Source organism: Sorex fumeus, unplaced genomic scaffold (genome assembly GCF_029834395.1).
Source record: "Sorex fumeus unplaced genomic scaffold, SorFum_2.1 ptg000169l, whole genome shotgun sequence".
NCBI classification, from domain to species: Eukaryota; Metazoa; Chordata; class Mammalia; order Eulipotyphla; family Soricidae; genus Sorex; species Sorex fumeus.
In genome coordinates, this window is record NW_026606226.1 from 919,305 (window position 1) to 942,601 (window position 23,297).

General features: G+C 48.4%; 1 protein-coding gene across 1 annotated transcript in view; it reads right to left on the reverse strand.

The window, feature by feature from the left end:
• Positions 1–423: 423 nt before the first annotated feature.
• ARCN1 (archain 1) overlaps positions 424–23,297 on the reverse strand; it is a 29,487-nt gene continuing 6,613 nt past the window's right edge. Inside the window, exons 2-10 of the mRNA XM_056107645.1 lie at positions 18,889–19,152; positions 17,658–17,837; positions 17,330–17,535; positions 14,763–14,927; positions 12,582–12,747; positions 10,905–11,052; positions 9,721–9,829; positions 3,063–3,267; positions 424–2,306 (exon numbers count right to left, since the gene is read on the reverse strand). Coding sequence (XP_055963620.1) covers positions 2,217–2,306; positions 3,063–3,267; positions 9,721–9,829; positions 10,905–11,052; positions 12,582–12,747; positions 14,763–14,927; positions 17,330–17,535; positions 17,658–17,837; positions 18,889–19,152 — 1,533 coding nt within the window. The 3' untranslated portion in view covers positions 424–2,216. The remainder of the gene's footprint in view (positions 2,307–3,062; positions 3,268–9,720; positions 9,830–10,904; positions 11,053–12,581; positions 12,748–14,762; positions 14,928–17,329; positions 17,536–17,657; positions 17,838–18,888; positions 19,153–23,297) is intronic.

The following is a 23,297-nucleotide window of genomic DNA, read 5'->3' on the forward strand; positions in this document are numbered from 1 at the left end:
GCTCCAAGACAGAGAATCTGCCTTATGGACAGGAAACAAGTTTTTTTGGGGGGGAGGTTGGGGTGTGTGTGGGTGGTGTCAGGGTTTGGGTTACACCTGGTGGTGCTTAGGGGCTATTCCTGGCTCTGTATTCAGGAGCTGCTCCCATAGGGTCTTGGGGGACCACGTGATGCTGGGATTGAACTGGGGTCGGCGCACACAAGGCAAATCTGTAACACCTGTTATTCTCTCTCTGGTCTAAGACCAAGGGCTTGGTCCTCACCACTGCCCCACATGCCAAGTAGGATCTTATTACCTTTCCCCTTCCTCTCTGCCCCTTCCTGTAAGCACTGCAAATAACAACCAAAAATGGCACGTGAATCCCCAAATCAAGCATGCAAATCTCTGCCACCCTAACACAAAGAGAGCGGGGGGATGAATAAACTCATTTTATAATACTCTTTATTTGATTAAAGAATTTGCCTTCTCTGTGTACACTGGAATGTTCTATTCCCTATGTATTTTACAGGGTTACAAAACCTCTCGTTTTAAATATTACCCCAAAAGTAATTTCAGAAAAAGTTTTTTTGTTTTATTTTTTTGTGAAACTAAACTTGACTTTTAAAAAAATCATATGGACAAGCAACTCTCGAACAAAACTGGATTAATAAGATTTCTTGCCTGTTTCACTACGTGACAGATTTCTTGTCCCAGTCCCCGTCCTCAGAAACCTCATGTGGACACCAAGCTGGAGAGAAGAATGCTTCCCCGATGCAGTAAAGGGAAAGGAAAGGCCTAGAGTTTCTTTGGCAAACAATCCCACCTGTGGCCATGTGTGACTGCTTTACTCTAGGACAAGGCACCCTCTGCAGGAGGCCAGATGTTCGGGTACCCTCAGACGTCTTCTTGTGCAGGGGGGCATGGACTCATCTGCCCTTCCAGGCAGCAGTGGCTCCACCCACACCATTGAGTGCAGCAGTGGATTAAAGGCCAGTGTCGGGCTGGCCGATGTGGTCCTTTTCACTGGACACACAGGGCTGAGAAACCGTCAGCGCATGACAACATACGACGGAAAAGGCTTTGGGCAGGAAACAGGAGGACTTGGGCAACAGGAGCAGATAGGCTGGAAGGAAACCAAGAACTGACCAGTGACCCCTGGAGACGGGTATTCAGCTGCCTCTTGAAATGCCAAAACCCTGAGGGTGGAGATGGGAGTTTCCTCGATAGCTGAGAGCCCACGACTGGCAAACACACAGAGCACTGTCTCCGAATTCCTCACCTCCCTGCTGGAAAGGAAAGGCCTGCCCACAGCCCCAGCCAGAAAGACAGTCGTGCTGAATGCGAGGGGTGTGGGTGGGCGACAAGGACAACAGACGAGCTATGATGTTGCTTTAGCTTAAGTACTCACTGGTGGAGCACCGGCAGCAGACATGATTACCTGTGGCTGGAAGACAAGCCCTGACTGGACAGAATCACCCTCCTCCCGGCTGTCTGGGGGGAAGGGGGAAGAGTGGGGCTAGGGGGCGCCCTGTGGCGCTTCAAGTGACACCAGCAGGTCCACAGTACTGGTCTAGACTGGAGGAAGCCGGGATGCAGATCAACTTGGCACAGGGGGCTGGTGGGAGGAGTGACTGAACGGAAGGAAAGGCCATAGACACCCTTAGCCCTGAACTTGGAGGCCCCGTGGCCCTTACACAGTCCACCTGCCTTGTCCCCAAATAGCGGATGGACTAAAGGAAGTGGTTCTAGGAGTGCCAAACACACATGATGCCTCTGGACAGAGGGGCCCGATGCTTGATTCAATGCTTAGGAAGAAAGGTGAAAAGGAGTACGAAAGATTAAAAAAGTTTCTGTGGAGAAAACTTAAAACAAGAAAAAAGTAGGAAATATCAATTTAAGGATTAAAGTAAAGGAGCAACTTAGGTGAAGGCAGAGAAGGTAGATTAAGTGGGGGCACTCTCTGGAGGCTGGGCTTCCTGCCGGCCGAGAAAATCTGCCAAAGAAATCAGCAGCCTTTCCCATATGCTTGGGTCATTTCTTTGCCAATGAATGTCTCTGTGACACCAGAACACTGACGGTGAGGTTGAGGGTCCTCGCGCGCCGAGAATCGTGCATCGTGGTCGGGGGAAAAAAAGGGTCTCCAATGGCTTGTAGATTTGGAAAAAAACTCTTCAGCCACTGTTGGCTTCTTCTTTATTAATTTCAAAATTTTCCTTTTCGGTTTCCTCTTCTTGGGATTACAGGATTTCGTACTTATCCACTAGGAAGGTGGTCTCTGTGGAGAACCTGACGGGGCTGCTGCCATCTACCTGGGTCACTTTGGTAACCTGGGAAACAAACAGAGATGCGTGAGTCTCCGGGGTGCCGGCGGCTTCTCTTTCCCCATGCACCCCCGCTACTCTCCACACAGACGGAGCTCGAGACACAGAACGGTAGTCAGTGCAGTGGCATGCGATTCACGACATTCTTTTCTTTTTTCCTTCCTTTTTTTCTTTTTGGGTCACACCTGGCACTGTACAGGGGTTATTCCTGGCTCTGCACTCAGGAATTACTCCTGGCGGTGCTCAGGGGACCATGTGGGATGCTGAAAATCGAACCTGGGTCAGCCGCGTGCAAGGCAAAAGCCCTACCGGCTCGTGCTACCACTCCAGCCCCGATTCACAATATTTTATGAGGAAGATCACTTAGGCCCTGATCATTGAATCATCGATTTTATGAAAATGAAAAAAGTGTCATTTTTTACGCTGCACCCATGGTTCTAGGGTAACGGCAGCAGTGGCAGGGCTTGAACCCTGGGCCCTCCGCAAGCAAAGTCTACACTCCAGTCCAGTGGGCTATCTCTCTGGTCTCTACAGGTACTTCCATATGTAGTCTTCATTATATCAATTTCTCTGACTAATCGAGGGAAAACCGTGGGCAACGGAGGATGAAATTCACCAAGACCATAGAACAAGTCAGCCGTGCCATCTTCAGGGGACACCAGCTTTGCTGGTATATGACATGCTGGGACCGCCCAGCTGTGCTGTGGACCCGACTACCTGCTCTAGGGTGTCCCATACATGGTGTCCGTGAGAACGGGGTACCTGTATGTTGCAGTAATTCTTTTTGGAGATGAAGGAGACTTGGACAGGGAAGAAGTCATTGGGCTGCCCAGCGATGCTGAACTCGAGGCTGCCGCTCTTGTTCTTGGCATCGATCACTGGCAGGCACCACTCCAAGGTATTTCGCCGACTGTCATGTCGATACTCGCCATCAATCTCACCAATCACAGGCGCACCAACACCAGATCTGTGAGGAAAAACTTCCTGTTAGGTGAGCTGACCACAGTGAGAGCCCTACCAAGGAGGCCCAGTCTCAAGAGGACCCTCAAAAAAAGGCTCCCTACTCATTTTTTGGTTCTGTTTGGGGGTCACACTCAGCGAAGCTCAGGGGTTACTTCTGGCTCGGCACTGATGAATTACTCCTGCTGGTGCTCAGGGAACAATACGGATGCCAGGGATCGAACCCAGGCCAGTGGTGTGCAGAGCAAGTGCCCTCCCCACTGTACTATTGCTCTGGCCCCAACCTTCTTCTGTTCATTTTACTGTGCGACACCACACAGAGGTCAGGGCTTACTCTGGGTCTGTGCTTAGGGCCCACTCCTGGCAGGTTCAGGGGATCAAACCCAGCCCTGCTGTGTGCCAGGTTAAGTGCCCTGCCCAATGGTCCATCTCTCTGGCCTATCCTACAAACTTTTAGGATCAAACAAAATCTGACCACCTTAGCTCATCCTCTGTAGGTGCGGACGTGTGTGCCGATACACTGCTGGCACACGTGCCCATGGGGTGCTCCAACTTGCAGATTAGATCTGGGGCTACCAGGGGACTCAACCTCATGAATGTGGATCATTGTCACTGTCCTCCCGTTGTTCATCGATTTGCTCGAGCAGGCCCAGTGATGTCTCCATTGTGACACTTGTTACTGTGTTTGGCATATCGAATACGTCACAGGTAGCTTGCCAGGCTTTGCCGTGCGGGCAAGATACTCTTGATAGCTTGCTGGGCTCTCCAAGAGGGGCGGAGGAATCGAACCTGGGTCAACCAGGTCGGCTGCGTGCAAGGCAAACACCCTACCCACTGTGCTATCGCTCCAGCCCATGAATGTGGATCACGATCACGATCACGACCATCCTGTTGTTCGTCGATTGCCTCGAGCAGGCCCCAGTAACGTCTCCTTTGTCCTAGCTCTGAGATTTTTTTTTTTAAAAGTGCCATATTCAAGGCTCTTTCTGGGTTAGGAGAATGAGACCCATCATTGTTACTGGTATTTGGTATATTGGGTACGCCACAGGGAGTTTGTCAGACTCTGCCGTGTGGGCAGGTTACATTCGGTAGCCTGCCGGTTTGTCCAAAGTAGGTATGAGATGATAAGATGTAGCGCAGCCGCGAATGCGGATATATTTCCAAAATTTCTGAATCACTAATCTAATGCTTTAGCACGAAGGAAATTTTAAACTTTTATTTTTATTATTTATCTTGGGTTTAGGAGTCAAACTTGGTGGTGCTCAGGGCTTACTCCTAGCTCTATGCTCAGGGGTTATTCCTGACAGGGCTTGGAAGATTATATGGGGTGCCAGGGATCAAACCCAGATTAGCTACACTGAAGGCAAGTTCCTTACACACTGTATTATCTCTCAGGTCCAAAATCTTTCCGTCCCCCCCTGGTTTTTGGGTCACAGATGGCATTTGGGGTTTACAACTGATTCTGCACTCAGGGATGATGGAGCACTCCTAGATGGCTCTGGAGGCTACACAGGGTGCTGTGGATGGAACCCGGTCAGCCGAATGTGAGGTAAGTGCCCGGCCCGCTGTACTATCACTCCAGCCCACAAAATCTTTTTCTTTTTTTTAACAGCAGCCATACCTAAGTACTCAGTGCAAGTGAATTTGGGGCACCATTCCTGCAGTGACTGGGGGTATTAGGGCCATACACAGCAGAAGATATCATTGGAGTTGACTCCTCAGACCTTGAAAGGAAAGTTTTAAACAACTGCAGCACAGATGACAACAAGGGGGAAAGGTGGTCACAGGGGGAAAAAGCTTGACTTACCACACTCTGTGGGTATTCTGGCGAATTTGATCTCTAAGAGGATGTTTTCCAAAGACTTTAAAGCCAGGCACGTACAGAGGTAGCAGAGCACATGCCCCGGAGAGGAGAAGCCTGGGTTTAATCAGGGGTGTGGCAAGGCCCCAAATACTGCTGGAAGAGGCCTTGGGGCCTGTGAGACACGGGCCAAGCAGTGGCACAAGAGGCCCTCACAGCAGACAACAATAAAACAATTTTAGCACGCTTCTGAAATTACTGTAATTTAGCCAGTGAGTTTATGTGATTCTCAATGCAGGAAGTGAAACTTTTACTAAGTGAAAGCAACACTGCCTAGGTAAATGGAGGGTGCCGGAAGAAGGAGACATAGTACAAGCAGGCTAGCGAGGCTGTACTTCATAGTACAAGCAGGGCTACTGACGCTGTACTTTGCACCCCACACACGGCTGGCAGCCAGTGTCACCTACTCCTACACAGTCTAAATTTACCACCGTTTAATTCACTAGTGGCATTCCATGTTCTTGTCAGAGGCAGAGTAAACAGGGAGACAAAACTCGGAGGCTGGTGTAGCACAATTAACCCTGTGTACCACTCAAGCGGCCCTGCCACATCTGCTTCTGTATGATTGCATTTTTTTTTTTTTGAGCTACCCACCCAGTGCTGCTCAGGGATTACTCCCGACTCTGTGCTCAGGTACTTGTGGCACTGCTTAGGGGACTGTATGGGATGCTGGAGATTGAACCCGGATGGGCTGTGTGCAAGAAAAGCGCCCTACGTGCTGTACTATTGTTCTGGTCCCCAATCCTGAGCTTTAGTTTGATCAGATCAGTTCTAGACAACAAGATAAAATGTTGTCAAAGGGTCTCTTCTGGAGAGTGTTGCGAAATCTGAACTACGACACAGGAAACCGCCATAACCACAATTATAGGGCAGATTGAAAGTCCCAAAAATTGTGGCAACCTAAAAATAGTCTAGTCAAATAAATCTTGACAAAACAAAACCCACACCAGCCACCAAAGTTAGCCACCGAAGTCCGAGCATGTAATGACTTAAGGCAGTGACCTCGTTTGGAAACAGTACCGGTGTGGAGTGCAAGACGGCTTAGACCGGGTTCTGGAGTGATAGCACAGTGGGCAGAGAGTATGCCTTGCAAGCCGCTGACCCAGGTTCAATCCCAGGCATCCCGTATGGTCCCCCAAGCACTGCCAGGAGTAATCCCTGAGCATCGCTGGGTGTGACCAAGAAAAAAAGATGGCTCAGGGCATCCTCTTGGTAACAAAGCACCATGTGCATTCCTTCTCCCAGTGTGCTGCACAGGAACAGTGGGGTGATAGGGATGGAACCTGCCCCCAGAAGAAACCGTCTGAGCCATCTCTCAGCTCAGCTGTCTTCTTTCCTTTTGTTTTTGGGCCACACCCGGTGGTACTAAGGGGGTACTCCTGGCTCTGTGCTCAGGGATCACAACTAGAGGGCTTGGAGGACCGTATCAAATGCCAGGGATAGAACCCAGGTTCTATCCTACCCTGCAAGGCAAGTGCCCTATTTGCTATGCTATAGCTCTGCCAATTTTTTTTTTGAGTACCTGCAATGTTTAGGGAATCAAAAGTCCATTTTTCTTTTGTTTGCCTGCTTTTGGTGGTGCCAGGAATTGAACCCGGGGCCTTACACATGCCATTCAAGGCAATGCTTTACCACTAATCTACATCCCAGCCCCAGCACTTTATTGGTTTTTTTCTTTTTTTTGGGGGGGGGGGGTCACATTCAGTGGTGCACAGGGAACCATATTCTGTGCCAGGAACAGAACATACTCTATCTCTAGTCCTCCTCAGCACTTTTCTTTTTCTTTTTTTTCTTTTTTTTAAGAAATAAAATCAAAAATGACTAAAACAGGGCCTGAAAGACAGCTCCTGAGCACTGCTGGGAACAAGGGTCCCCAGCACTCTTGGGTGTGGCCCCTGGAACAAAAACAAGATGGGCCAGAGAGCACAGCAGCCAGTCTGGATTTGATTCTTGGCATTCCATAAAGTCCCCTGAGCACCGCCAGGAATAATTCCCGAATGCACAGTGAGCGAGGAGTAACCCCTGAGCACCACTGGGTGTGGCCCCAAAACTAAGCAAACAAAAAACAAGGCATGACTGGGGTAGGGTGTTTGCCTTGCATGCGGCCGACCCGGGTTCGAGTCACAGCATCCCATATGGTCCCCTGAGTACCGCCAGGGGTAATTCCTGAGCGCAGAGCCAGGCGTAACCCCTGTGCATTGCCAGGTGTGACCCAAAGAAGAAAAAATAAAAAACAAGGCATGACTGGGGCTGGAGAGATAGCACAGCGGGTAGGCCATTCGTCTTGCACGTGGCCGACCTGGGTTCGATTCCCAGCATCCCATATGGTCCCCTGAGCACCACCAGGAGTAACTCCTGAGTGCAGAGCCAGGAGTAACCCCTGTACATCGCCAGGTGTGACCCAAAAGGCAAAAAAAAACCAAAAAACAAAAAAAAACCCACAAGGCATGACTACAGTGGATATGACAAGTAAAGGCCTATATTATAAAAAAAGCAAACCAGAATTTGTGTCATTTTCTTTACAGTAATATCTAAGAAAAGTATCATCTAAGGGAAAATTTAAGGGGTCAGAGAAAAATAGTATAGTGGGTAAGGCACTTGCCTTATAGGAAGCCAACCCAGTTCAATCCCCAGCATCCCATATGGTCCCCCAAACACTGCCTGGAATTACGCCTGAGCACCGCCACGTATGACACCAAAACAAAATTAAAACAAAGAAAGAATACATTTAAGGCTGGAGAACTGGAACAGTGAGGTTCAAATCCTTAGTCACACCTGGCGTCTGCTGTGTTTGGAGCCAGGTGAGCACCCACCTCCCCCCAAAATTTCAAACAAAAACTTATTGGAACTTTTTGGGGTCGTGTTCAGGGCTTACTCCAGGTTCTGTACTCAGGGATCACTCCTGCTGGGTTTTGCGGATCCAATCCAGGATGGCTGCAGGTAAGTGCAAAGCTACTAAACTTTTGAGGGGTGGATGGACATTTTCATTATCTCAACTGTGATGTTAAAGCTCACCAAATGGTATAATTGAAATATACGTAGTTGATTACATGTTACTTGGGTCAATAAAGCTTTAGAAGATTTATTGAAATGATGTATTTTGTTTCAGATATAGTTTACTTGAGAATAAACTCCCAATCTTTAGCAGAAAGTTTAGAGAACAAGTGAAAAATAAAATTTATGTCTAACAGACTTGCTAAAGCAATGGTACAGCAGGTAAGATGCTTGCCTTCTATGAGACCGACCCAAGTTTAATTCCCAGCACCCCATTTGATCCCCTGAACATTGCCAGGAATGCTAATTTTTTTATTTTTCTAGCTTTTTAGGTCATACCTGGGGCAATGCTCAGGGGTTACTCCTGGCTCTGCACTCAGGAATTAAACACCCTACCTGCTGTACCATCACTCCAGTCTCCAGGAATGACTTCTGTGCACAGTAAGGAGAACTCTGGGCATAGCCAGCCAGCTATGATGGTACCTCTCCCTCCCACCCCCCTACCTCTGCAAAAAACCAAAAAAAAAAAAAAAAAAAAAAAACCCTTGCAAAATACAAGTTTGTCAAGTGGCTCCTCCTCCTGGACATCTTCATTATTACAGGAACTAAGAAAAACGGCCAGAGCTATAGTACACACAGCTTTGCACACGGCAGATCCAGGTTGGGTCTCCAGTATCCCACATGGTCTCCTGAGCACTGCCAAGAGAGATTTCTTTCTTTTTTCTCCCACACTCCAGCTCAGCCTGCACCACTCACGCCGCTTTCCCTGCCAAGAGTGATTTCTGAGTACATAGCCAGGAGTAAGCCCTGAGCATTGCCAGGTGTAGGCCTCCCCCAAACAAACAAAACAGGAACTAAGAAACACCTCAAAACAGATCTGTGCACTATTGCTTTTAAAGTCTAAAGTATACAGCTCACTGTATCTTGTTCTTTGCTTCTGGCCCAGCAGTGCTCAGGGGTAATCCTGGCTCTGCACTCGGAAATTACTCCTGATGATGCTCAGGAGATCATATGTGACACTGGAAATGGAACCTGGGTCCACTGCATGCAAGGCAAGTACCCTACTCGCTGTACTACTCCAGCCCCCTAGCTGCATTTTTTTTTTTTGCTTTTTGGGTCACACCTGCTGATGCACAGGGGTTACTCCTGGCTCTGCACTCAGGGGACCCTATGGGATGCTGGGAATCGAACCCGGCTCGGCCGCGTTCAAGGCAAACGCCCTACCCACTGTGCTATCTCTCCAGCCCCCTCCTTGCTGCATTTTGACAACTGTATGCAATCCTAGGAAGCATCATCAGAATCAAGTTACAGGCCATTTCCATCGTCGCCCCAATGCTCCCTTATGGCCCTCTGAAGTCACAGACCTTCTCCTTTCTAGCTGGTTTCTGCTCCAAGAGCAGCATTTCCAGAATGTCACAGGAGTGTCACATCTAGTGATTGTTACTCTAGCTACAGAAGACTCCTATCACAACAAGCCGTCTAATTAAGCAATTACCGTGCAATGACATTTAGAGCAGCAGACGAAGAGCTGCCTCCCAAATGAACCCCCAAAATGAGTTCCAGAGGCCCAACAGGGAAAAAGCATTAGACGGGAACACCACTTACGGGAGCGGTATGGTGATGACCACATCATTCAGCTCTAAATTCTCTTCTTGCAGCTCATACTCTATGTTGACGTCACAGCCATTTCCACTCTCTGAGGGCCAGCAATTAACTGAGGAAAAAAAGCAAAGCAGGTAGATCAGAACATGGGCAGCAGAGCGCAGGCAATCAATCACACTGCGGACCTGAAACATTCTAATATAAACTATTAAGGATGAACTGCAGCTTCAAGGGCTGGACATTCGGACAGCACGGCGGGGGTGGGAAGGGAGGGGAACAGAAAGGAGCAAAAAGTTTCAAAACTAGGGACCAGAGCCATAGTACAGAGGGTACATAGGGTGTTTTGCCTTGCAAGTGGCCAACCCGGGTTCAATCCTTGGCAATTAATACGGTCCCTGGCCCGGGCACTGTCAGGAGTGATTCCTGAGTGCAGAACCAGGAGCATCCCCTGAGCATCGCCAGGTGTGACCCAAAAAAGCAAAAAAAAAATTTTCAAAACTAAAGCTTTCAAACAGTCAAGTCAACCATGAAAGAAAGAAGGAAAAAATATGGGCCCGGAGCAACAGTAGGGCGGGTAAGACACTAGCCTTGCCTGCAGCTGACCCAGGTTCAAACCCCAAGACCAAGTGATCCCTGGGCATAGTAAGGAGTAAGCCCTGAGCACTGCTGGGTGTGGCCCCAAACCAGGCCACCCAGCTCCCTCCCCCCACAAAAAACTGAAAGGTGGGCCAGAGAAATGATCAACAGGGCTGCAAGCATGCTCCACACATGGAAGGCCCAGGGTCCATCCCTGGCACACAAGGTCCCCAGAGAACAACCAGGAACAACTCGAGAAGAGCTTTGTACAGCCCCCAAACTGAACCAAAACAACAAAGTTAACCCAACGAGGGCTGGACATAGCTGCAAACGGGCGAACACACACAACGCAGCACCGTGGACATCCGAAAGGTGGTTCTGTCAATCTTGCTAGGAGGGGTGGGAGAGCCAGTCAAGCAGGTAGGGCACTTGCCTTGCACACATGTGGGAGCCTGAGCCTTCCCAGGCACTGGATAAGCCCTGAGCAACACTGGCTATGACGCCAACAACCAATTCTTTCCTCTCCTTCTGGTAACCATGAGTGCCTAAGAGCAGGGTTGAGTACAGCCCTGGGTGCAGACCGGCCTAGCGGGGAGGCCGGAGGCACTTACTTGTCAGTGGAATAAAAGACTCCTCTGTTGTTTGTAGTCTCCACTTCAGCACCCCTACGTCACTGTTGACTGGAAACGACTTCTCTGGGTTCTTCAAGCCAATCAGAGACTCTGCAGTGAAAAGTTTTTTGTCCACATTTGGATGGGTCTAAAAGGACAAGGGCAGAGAAAACTTCTTAGGATCAAATAGGGAACACAGGCAAAGAATCTTCTCTGCTCAGACAAGGTCCAGGGTTTGAGCATCTGAAATGGGCCAAAGCAACAGTACAGCGTGTCTAGCAACTGCCTTGCATGCAGCTTGCCCGGGTTCGATCCCTGGCACCCTGGATGGTTCCCCGAGCACCACTCTGAATACTGCCAGGAGTAACCCTGAGCATCTCCAAGTGTGGCCCCAAAACCAAAAAATAAAATAAAATAGGGAAGACAGGGTACGTAAAAAATTCCAATTTGGGGTCTGGTGGGGCCTAGAATAGAGGCTGTGCCTTGCATGTGCACGGTCTCAGCAGCCCACTATCTGCAGCACGTGTGACCCCCCACAACAACTAAGAACAAAATTCCAGTTCTTCGGCTGGGGTGGTAGTACAGAGTTGAGGCACTTGTTTTTCATGAGACCAATTCTGGTTCAACTCCAGCCCCACCAGAGGTCAGGCCTGAGCAAATAACCAGCGACAGCTCCTGAGGATTTGTGGGTGTAGCCAAAAATGAAAAAAATATATAGAATGGGACGTGGCAGAAGAGCATGGTGGGGGGTGGGTGGGCAATCTGGGGGTAATAGATGTACATCAAATCATAAATAGCAATACTGGGGCTGGAGCGATAGCACAGTGGGTAGGGCATTAGCCTTGCATACGGCTGACCTGGTTCGATTCCCAGCATCCCATATTGTCTCCTGAGCACCGCCAGGAGTAGTTCCTGAGTGCAGAGGCAGGAGTAACCTCTGTGCATCGCCGGACGTGAACCCCCCCCAAAAATAAAATAAAAAAAATAAAAAGGGAAGCAATAGGGGAAAAAGGGGGGTAACAGAGATAGTACACAACACTGGTCGTTTGTGCCAGGCCAGGAGTCACGTGACCACAGAGCCAGTGTGACCCAAAATATCAAACAAAAACCAAGCATGCCATTAGATATTCCCTTTCAGGTAGCAAAACAAGCACTAGAAGATTACATAGTGGCAGAAGAATAAATTTAGTGACAAAACCGATTTTAGTCAAATGTGTCCCCTATAAAGTATAAAAACTTGTTTTTGAAAAATGTGCTTCAAGCAATACCCAGTATTATTTCCCTCTTTCCGGAGCAATGACAACATAAGAATCTCCCTGCTTTACTGGTGTGTATGAAGCCATTTCTTAGACTGCAAAGTGATCTTTCATCAAATCCCAATATTTAAAGGTCATTCTAATTTATCTGCCATCAATCACCCTCAGTCAGCCAGAAAGAGATTCATTGCCTGAGAGAAATGGATCCCTTTCCAATGCAGTTAGAAAGGCAGCAGTGATACAACCAAATTTTTCTGGGGGCCAGGGAAAAGCCCCAAAAGGCCTGACGTGCATGCAAATTACATGGGAGGCCCCATGACTGATCCCAGCATCAAAGGGTATTGTCCCCCCAAATACCAAAATTCTCCAGCAAAAAGACTGCTAGGCAGACAAACTAAAGTCTTAATGCTGCCTCTCACACCTGGAGCTGCACCCCTTTCTTGTCGTCATTTTCCACATGGAGGCGAATCCGGCCAAACTTATCATCCGAAATCCGAAGCATGATCATCCCATGCAACTCCATGTTCTGCAACCCTCCGTCTCGCCCGCACGTCAATGTGATCTTCTCTTCTATCTTCATGTGTACGCTGTATAGAAAAAGCAACACATTTGTTCCAGAGAGAGGAATCAGAAACCCCCTCCCTCGAGGTTTAAGAGTAATCTACTACCAACAATTTACTTTGTTCTAGGGTCCTGGGGCCACACCTGGAGGTGCTGAGGATCACTCCTAAAGGTGAACCTTATCCCCTAGTACTAGTACAAAGCCCTTAATTTATTTTGAAGTGATGCTACTCTACCCAACTTTGAGACATTTTATCCTTCGATCAGTAATTTCTCATCCTACAGATAAATTCTCACCCATATAAAACAATACATAAAGTTGATTCACTCAAGTACTGGATTATAACAGAAGAGCCCAGAAACAAATTCCATCAGCTGAAGCCTGTCACGTTAAAGTATATTCACAGGAGCCAGAGTGACAGTACAGCAGGTCGAGTTTGCTCTGCACATGGCCGACATGGGTTCAATCCCCAGCATCCTATATAGTTCCCTGACCACTACCAGGAGTAACCCCTGAGCACTGCTGGGTGTGACCCAAAAAGCCAAATAAACAAATAAATAAATGCCAGGCAGTTGGGCCAAAAAAGCAGAACAATTTAAAAAGAGCTTTTCTCCTTTTTCTCCCTGCACTTTTGGGTCATACCCTGCAGTATATATTCAGGGAACACTGCTGGCAGTACTCGAGGGACCATATGTATTATCCGGGAACCCTGGTAGGCCGGCCCCAAATCTGAAACCAAAAACTTACACTTAAAAACGTTATCACCTGGGGGTATGGATGGATAGTACAGCTTGTTTGTCCTTGCGTGTGGCTGACCTGGGTTCAATCCTTGGTCCCGAGCCCACCAGGAGTGAGCTCTGAGTCAGGAGTAACTCCTAAGCACTGCTGGGTATGCACCAAATACCAAAACAAACAAAGGAAAAGCTATCACCTGGGGCTGGAGTTGTAGCTAGACTGGCTGACTATCAAGGTCTGCTTTCAATTCCCAGTACCAGATCCCTCTAGCACAGAGCCAGAAGCAGCCTCTAAACCCACTGGGTGTGCCCCTCCCACCCAAAGTTCCCCAAGCAGGAGCTAGGGATAAGGTTCAGACATAGTGCACATATCTGACAAGCCTTGCCTGTCAGGCCCTGCCTTTTTGGCACCATAAAAAAAGTCATCAAGGGGCTGGAGCAATACCACAGCAGGTAGGGCGTTTGGCCTGCACGCAGCCAACCCGGGTTCGATTCCCAGCATCCTATATGGTCTCCTGAGCACCGCCAGGAGTGATTTCTGAGTGCAGAGCCAGGAGGGTTTTTTTTTTTTTTGGCTTTTTGGGTCATACCTGGCGATGCACAGGGGTTACTCCTGGCTCTGCACTCAGGAATTACCCCTGGTGGTGCTCAGGGGACCATATGGGTTGCTGGAAATCGAACCTGGGTCAGCCCCCCAGAGCCAGGAGTAACCCCTGAGCATCGTCGGGTGTGACCCGAAAAGCAAAAAAAAAAAAAAAAGGCACCACATTCGTGATGTAAGAGACACATCAAAATATTCTGTATCGGGGCAAGAGCGATAGTCTAGTGGGTAGGGTGTTTGCCTTGCATGTGGCTGACACAGGTTCAATCCCCAGCATCCCATATGGTTCCCTGAACACTGTCAGAGGTAATTCTTGAGTGCAGAGTCAGGAGTAACCTCTGAGCATTGCCAGATGGACCCACAAAAGCAAAAAAAAAAAAAAAAAAAAATTCTGTATTAGGATTATAGAGATAGTATAGAGGGTAAGGTGCTCGCTTTGCACACAGCTGACCTGGGTTTGATCCCTGGAAACCCATATGGTCCCCCAAGTATTGCCTGGACTTAATTTCTGAGCGCAGAGCTGGAACATTGCTGTATTTTTTTGTGTGTGTGTGTGCCCCCCCCAAAAAAAACAAAATAAAAATCCCAAAATAGTTTATATTAGGTTCATATATTCAAGAAGAAAAATTAAAATTTCATGTTGATATCAAAGGCTCTGTCCTTGTACCAGGAGAAATTAAGAAAGCAGAATTCATAGCATATTACCTTTCCATATTAATGGGCGGGGCATGCACTTGGGCTGCTTCAGAGGGGCGCTTGCCCATGCTGGAGGACATGACCGTTTCACCTTCAGATTTCAACTTGTCCACGAAGTTATCTACTTCCTTTCCTTTGGCTCCAAGCTTCAAAGCCTTGCTCGGGCCGGAAGGTCTATGCAGAAGACAAGGAAAAGCATCACGTGATTAAAATGAAAATTAGTAACTCCATATGACTGCCACTTCTCCTGAAGTCCTGTCTCCCTTCCCCCATTTCTCCCCCCACTCCACACCTGGTGCATGTCAGGGAATAATTCTGGCTTTTTGTTCAAGAGTCACTCCTGGCACTACTTAGGGGGAAGGATTCTACATGATGGCACAAATCAAACTTCCCATATGGTCCCCCAAATACCACCAAGAGCAATTCCTGAGTGCAGAGCTGGGAGTAATCCCTGAGCATTACAAGATCACCCAAAAGCCAAAGGAAAAAAGAAACAAACTTGCAAGGCAAGCACCTTAACCCCTTTACTATCTTTCAAGCCCTAAAGTTGCTTTTTGTTTCCTATTTTGTTTTGGGGGGAGAGGGGGGCTAAAGGGGGCCATACCTGGCAATGCTCAGGGCTTACTCCTGACTCTGTGCTGAGGGATCACTCCTAGCAGGGTTCAGAGAAGCATAAGGGGTGTTGGGGAATTGAAATCAAGTTGGCCACAGTAATGGCACAGCAAGCACTTACCACTGTACTATCTCTCTGGCCCCTAAAGTTCTTTAAGAAGAACATAATATGAAGAACTCAAGGAAACTAAACAAACTTCCTGGTGTCTACTGGACTAGATGAATCCTGTTCCAAACAGCAGCTGGGCCACTATTTACATGTAATCATTAAATACCCAAAAGCCAAAGGTCTAGTTATATAATCATGCATGATATGATAAAAAACTGCACCTTTGTATACACTGGTACACAAATTACATATAACTCCCAGCAGTTCAGAATCCCCCTGAAATCTATTAAAACTCTGTGTTCTAGAGCTGGAAAATGTAGTACTGTGGGTAGAGTTGCACCTGGCTGACCAGCCTTGCACCTGGCTGACCCAGGTTTGATCCCCGGCACCCGGAACAGTTCCCCAAGCCTGCCAGGAGTAAGTCCTCGGCAAAGAGCAAGGATTAACCCCTGAGCATTGCCAGGCATGGCCCCCCAAAAGACGAACACAAAAGGTCTGTGTTCTAGAGGTCACGGTAATAGTACAGCGGGTAGGGTATCTGCCTTACATGGAAACCTGACTTCAATCCCTGGCACTCCACATGGTCTCCAGACCCCGCCAGGACTAATTCCTGATTCCCAAGCCAGGAGTTACCCCTGGTGGCCCAAAACCAATACAAACATAATTAAGAAAATGAAAGTCTATGTCCTAGGGTCAAAGTGTATACAAAGATAGTATAGTGTGTAGAACCCTAACCCCAACCCCAACCCTGAGAACCTCCAGGAATGATCCCTCTGTACTGAGCCAGAAGGAAGCTGAGTACTATCAGCTGTGACCCCCCCCCCCCCCAAATTTAAAAAATAAATATGTGCTGGCCTGGGGAAATAGAGCAAGTGTGAAGGACAGAGGTACTATGTGACATCACTCTGTCACTTGAGCCCCTCTGGGAGCAACCCCCTAGCACTGACCTGGGAGCAGCCCCCTCCATGCAGCCCCAACCCAAAATCCAGTAACTGTTCCAAGTTGTGGAGAGCACTTGGAGTGTGGGCGCTGCCCTATGGGACCCGGAGAGAGCACTCTGCAGTAAGTATCTTTCCTCAGGCTGTCCCCCATCTTGGATTCCAAACATGTGAACAGAGCGCCCTTGGGAAGCCCCATGGGCACTACGGCCAGAGTCACCAGTTCCACCTGCACCTAACTGCAGGACAAGAATCAAGTGATGGCTCCAGGCCAAGTTCAAGTGGCCTGACTGCCAGAGGATACACATTACCATGAAACAGGGCCTTGACAAGCTTACTATGAATGAATCTGGGGCCAGAGAGAGAGTACGGAGGGAAAGGCACTTGCCAGCCTGTATTCAATCCCTGACACCCCATATGGTCCCCATGCATGGCCAGGAGTAATCCCTGAGCATCACTGGGTATGACCCAAAAACAAAAACAGAATGAGTCTGAACACATGGAGGTCAAAAAAGCAGCCGACCCCAGATGGGTGTGGAGTCAGACACAGCCTGAATTATGGATCTTTGGGACAATAGCAGGCACTCTGGACTGCCCCTTCTGAGCCTCACAACTACCTATCCCACCCCAATAAAATCCTGTGTCCTATTAAAAAAAGACAATCTCTTTTTTTGCCCCAAAGGCAACTCTCAGAAAACTGAAGTGATGATGCACCTATTAGAAGAACTCTCTTCTACACAAAAGGATAAACATCCCAGTGTGGTTTCTTCTTATCTACACAGTCAAATTTAACTTCACATCTTACTTCAAGTCACTAATTATTTACAGCTTGCTCAGAAGTCAGATAATCAGTCCAAACTCCACACAGACGCAGCCTTCAGCTGCCATTCTGGACTGTGGGGCACACTGGATTATACCTGGCTGGTGCAGGGGCCACTTTGGGTTTATCAGTTTCAATGATGGTCTCTGTGATCATGGCAGCCGTGCTACCTCCAGACACCGCGGAGCTTCCAAATCCTCCGAATCCTGGTGCTTTTTTGCCCTGTCTCTCTGCATCTCTTCGGGCCTGTTGTAATTCCTTTGCTTTACGCCGCATCTCAGCCTTGGCTTCTCGTTCTTGAGTCTACAACGAGAGATGAGCAGAAACAGCTTTGAGGACAGTCTACCCTAGCCAAGAGAGATTTTTAAAAAATCACAGTGAAGTCCAAAAGACAAATCAAGAGTCTCAGGAAAAAGCCCATTTACCTCTCTGACTGCTCTGAACACCTTCTCCTCATGAGAGTCCATTTCTGTAAAGGTTCTGATCTGTGCCAGGTTAACATTCTCCCGGTACCCCAGGGCGACGATTTCATCAAAAGCAAAAATCAAATCAAAACAGTGCTCGGATATTTCATTTTCCTCTAAGGCTCGGCAGTATTCAGGAATCTGATCATGGATGGATAGCAACGAAAAACATTTAGAACTTGTTTGCAATCACATTTTCCAACTCGTCCTTTAAAGTACACAGATTTCTAGAAACTCAAATCCCTTTCTTAGCCGGTTCTGTACTTAAAGCAAGACTTCAGTATAAAGTCTTTGCGCATGGATGATAAGTCTTATCTAAAGGATATTAAAATGTGGGCAAACAATGTCAGAAGCACAAAGAGTAATTGCTTCAGAAGAAACAGTGGCTGTGAGGAATGTGGTTTGTTGGTATGGCAGGTGACCTAGTTCCAAACTACACAGAAACACACAAAACAACTCAAACCAGAAGGGCAGTTCTCATATTCTCTCTCTCTCTCTCTCTCTCTCTCTCTCTCTCTCTCTCTTTCTCTCTCTCTCTCTCTCTTCCTTCCCCTCTCTGTTTTTGGGCCACACCCTGCTGTGCTCAGGGCTTACTCCAGGCTTTGTGCTCAGTGATCACTCTCTGGTGTTCAAGAGATCATACGAGGTGCCGGGGACTGAACACAGGTCAGCAGTACACATGGCAAATGCCCTACCTGATAGTACAGTAGGACCCTCACAGTCTCTGTCAGGGTACCTACAGCCCAGGCCAGTGTTTCCCAACGGATAATACTGCCCTTGGGGGCCTTGGAACGCTTGGGGTGGGAGGAGGGGTAGCAGTCTCATATGCAACTTGGCTGGCTTAAGGAGGGAGGTTCCTGGGCCAGAGATCACTCCTAGGGCTGGAGTGCAGCTTTGTGTGCAGGAGGCCAGGGTTCAATTCCCAGCACTGCATGCTCAGACTACAGAGCACAGCACCAGGAGCAGCTCCTAAGCCCTGCCAGGATTTCTAGAGGAGCACTGAGTGTTTTTTTTTTTTTTGAAAAGGGGGGTAAGTTTTGGGACTCTCTGGCCAAGAAGCGTACCCAGGGACTGTCTGCTGAAGGTCTAAGGTGCTTTAGCAGAACACTGCGAGGGTAGAGGGCACAGAGCCAACTGGCACCAGCTTCCGGAGGAGGGGAAACTGTGACCCACCATGACAGAACTCGCTTACCACTCTCGAGAAGAGCCGCAGGGTCTCCAGGTCCTCCAGGATATTGCTGTTCTTGGTAGTGATCAGCACCATGTAGAGTTTCTCCATGGGCTGGTAAACGTATCTCACGCTCTCGGTTTCGACAAACGTGTGCTGTTTGCCCGTGTTCATGAGCTTTGGGAACGCTGCCAGCAAGCCCTCTATCCGAGTCCGGGTCATCTCGACGAACTGCCGAGAGACAATAGCCTTTCCCGCTTTCGTGCACACCGCGGCCGCCAACAGCACCTGTCGGGAACAAGTGGAACAAACAAATGTTACTGATTCCTCTGTGTTTTTTTTTTTTTTTTTGGGCCAAACCCAGCAATGCCCAGGGAACCATATGGGGTGCTGGAGATTGAACCGGGGCCAGCCGCATGCAAAGCAAACACCCTACCCATTGTATTCTCTTGCCCACCCCCCCCCATAAAAAATGTAGTCATTTTGGTTTTGGGGGTCATACTCATTGGTGCTGAAAGGCTACTCTCAGCTCCATGCTCAGGGGTTGCTCCCTATGGTGCTTAGGGCACCCTGCTGGGGTTCAGGTCTCCCACACTTGAAGTATGCACCCAGTCCACTGAGCTCTCTCTCTCTCTGGCCCTCATGTGTCTGTCAACGTCCTCAGATACTCTACAGAACGACATGATTCTTTAGTGCCATAAACTATTAATATGCTTTTCACAGCCGGAAAGATAGAAAGTAGGTCAAGATGCTTGCCTTCCATGACAGATGCTGGTTCAATCCCCAGCAACACATATAGTCCCCCGAGCACCTCCTGGAGTAACCCCAAGATCTTGGTTCCATTCCCAGCATCACATACAGTCCCCTTAGCACCTCCTGGGGTGATCCCTGAACACCAACGCGTGGTGGTCCCAAAACCCAAAATAGAAAAAAAAAAAAGGGGGGTGGGGAGAGAGGTTTCCACAGTCAAAACAGACATTAGTCAGTAGATCAGGGATTCCTAAGGCTCTCCTGACCTGTCCTTTCATTTCTACCTGGTTAGTAGAAATAACAGATGAGCCTAAATTTATTTTCAACCCAAACAATTCTACCTCAGGAAATGGAAATCTAAATACCCAATGTTTCACGCAGTTTTGACACCCGATATGGTCAGTACCAGCTGCCTTCTTTCAGGTCTGGCCTCTCAGAAGAAAACAACACCACAGGAAGAGTAGACTCCCAAAAGTCCTTAGAGGAAGAATCTGAAATGCGAGGTCCGTGGGCTCCTTAGTTATGGAACCCAAGAATTCATGAGTACAAGCAACAAAAAAAAGTGACGCTTTCTCAGTTTCCACACTCACATTTAGCCTCTGAAGTATGAACATCCTATTGCTAAGATTCTAAGCTTCGGAGAAACCTCGCCTCTACCACAGCGTTTCTTGACCAGGTGATACTCCAAAAGGGCCACAGGTTGACCATCCAAATGGGAGGTTGTCACAGCACCCCCCAAGCACGGAAGTAACTCCCCAACAAGATCGGGAGGCTCGGCGGCCAACCAGTAGGACGGGAGGACCACAGAAAGGAAATTAAGGTCAGAAAAAGGGTGAGAAATCACTGCTCTGTAGGCAGCTACTTGAAGGAAGCACAAGTTGATGTGAGTATGTATTTTTGTATTTCAGTTCTAAGTAAATATTTGCTTTGTTTTGCTTTTGGGGTCATTCCCAAGTCATGCTCAAGGGTTACTTCCTGGCTCTGCACTCAGGAATTACTCCTGGCGGTGCTTGGGGGACCATATGGGATGCCAGGGGTTGAATTCAGGCCAGCAGTCTGCAAGGCAAACGCTCAACCCGCTGTACTATTGCTCTGGCCCAAGAATTGCAGGTAAATATTTAAAGAAAAACAACAATTCCTTTTCCCATCAAGAACAGGTAGCGAGGAGCTGGGGAGAGAGCTTAAAGGGGATGTGCTTTGCACGTGGATGCCCCAGATTTGATCCCCAGTACCACATGGTGCCCGGAGCACCATCAAGAGCAACCTCCAAGCTAATAAGCTCGAATAACCCCTGAGCACCTTCGGTATGGCTGCCCCTCAGAAGTGAATGAGTTGGTAGGGGAGCTGCGGGGATAGCTCGACCAGTTGAAGTACCTGCTTGGCATACAGCAGGCTAGGGTTTGATGCCCAGTGATGCCAGATCCCCAGAATGCTTATTTACACGTAGCACTGTCCTCCTGTTGTTCATCGATTTGATCTAGTGGGCACCAGTAATGTCTCCATTGTAAGACTTCTTATTACTGTTTTTGGCATACTGAATATACCACGGGGAGTTTGCGAGGCTCTGCTGTGCGGCGGGATACTCTCAGTAGCTTGCCGGGCTCTCCAAGAGGGATGAAGGAATCGAACCTGGGTCGGTCGCGTGCGAGGCAAACACCCTACCTGCTGTGCTCTCGATCCGGACTGGAGCGATAGCACAGCAGGTAGAGCATTTGCCTCACACGTGTCTGACCCAGGTTCAATTCCCAGCATCCCATATGGTCTTCTGAGCACCGCCAGGGGTAATTCCTGAGTGCAGAGGCAGGAGTAACTCCTGTGCATCACCAGGTGTCACCCAAAAAGCAAATATAAATAAATGAAAGTTGCAAGTAGTTATGTAAAATCAATTTCTATTAGAAAAGCATTTCTAATAAAACTAAAATAATGATAATAATAATAATGGCCAGAGAGAAAACTGTCAGCGCGTGCCTTGAGCAAGACCAAGGAATAAGTCCCAGCACAGTAGGGAATAGCCAGAAATTGACAAATGAAAAAAGAAATAAGTAGATTAAAGTGAGCAATATAATTCTTTTAGCTTATGTGTTTGGGGGCCATACTGAGGTGCTCAAGGTCACTCCAGTATATTTGGGGGAGCTTGTGGTGTTGGGGATCAACCCCAGTCCCCTTGCATATACAGCATGCACGCCAGTCCTCAGAGCTATGGACCTGGAGAAGTCAGTTTTTTTGATTCTTTTTAAGGTGAAGTAAAATAGTTTTCTTTAGAGAAACATGAGAAGGTGGTAAGAGTACACATAAGAGAAACATGAGGAGAGGGGGCGGGAGCAGGAGCCAGAATGCCTGGCTGACATGTCAGGTGAGATAGGGGTAAGACTCCAAGATACAGAAACACACACTTGTGGGTATTTTTATTTTTTTATTTTTGGTGTGTTTTGTTTTGAAATACCTCTTAAGAGAGAAATCTGCTTTGGGGACCAGGGCAATAGAACAGCACGGAAGGAGCTTGCCCTGCACACAGCCAACCGAGCTTCGATCCTGGCATCCCATATGGTTCCCTCAGCCTGTCAGGAGCAATCCCTGAATGCAGAGCCAGCAGTAAGCCTCCTGCATTGCCAAGTGTGCCCACACCCCTCCCCCCCAAAAGAAAACAAAATTTGCTTTGTGTTTTAGCTTTTAGCTGCTGGTATTTTTTTTTTCTTTTTGGGTCACACCCGGCGATGCTCAGGGGTTACTCCTGGCTCTGCACTCAGGAATTACTCCTGGCGGTGCTGGGGGACCATACGGGATGCTGGGAATCGAAGCCGGGTAGGCCGCACGCAAGGCAAATGCCTTACCCGCTGTGCTATCACTCCAGCCCCAGGTGCTACTATTGTTTTTTTTGGGGGCCATACTCAGCAGAATTCAGGGCTTACTCCTAGCTCTGTGCTCAGGGAAACCACATGTGGTGTTGGGGACTGAAACTGGGTTAGATGCATGTAAGGCCAGCACCTATTCATTGCACTGTCTCTCGCCCTAGCCGCTCATTAAGGAAAAAATTAAAAAGGGAGTCAAGGAGGTAGATCAGAACATAGAACACACACCTCTCATGTGAGAGAACCCGGTTCCATCACTTGTGGGAGACAGAGGAGGACTGAGGAAGGGAGGGTGGGGTGGGGGGGGAGAGAGAGGGAGAGAGAGAGAGAGAGAGAGAGAGAGAGAGAGAGAGAGATGAGCAGGACAGCTAACCGACCCTGTATGATTCCTTATAAGTGGCCGACCCTGTTTGACCCTTACAGACAGCTGATCCCGTACTACCCCTAACAGGCAGCTGACCCCGTATGACCCCTAACAGGAGGTTGACCCAGCATGATCCCTTATAGGCGGCTGACCCTGTATGATTCCTTGGAAGCAGCTGACCTTGTTGATCCCTTACAGGAGGAGGGCCCCATCTGCTTCCTTGCAGGCGGTCGGTTCTGTATGATTCCTTAGAGGCCAATCCCATTTGATCCCTGGCACTGCATATAGTCCCTAAGCACAGCCAGGCGTCAATCCAGAGCACAGGGGCAGGAAAGCCCCATTCAAGGTAGGCCTGAACAGACCGCACCCTGAGAAAGATCTCGATCAGAAAATGATGAATTTCCCCAATTTGTCTTTTTTTTGTTTTGTTTTTCACACCATACGTGGTAGAACTCAGGGGCTATTCCGAG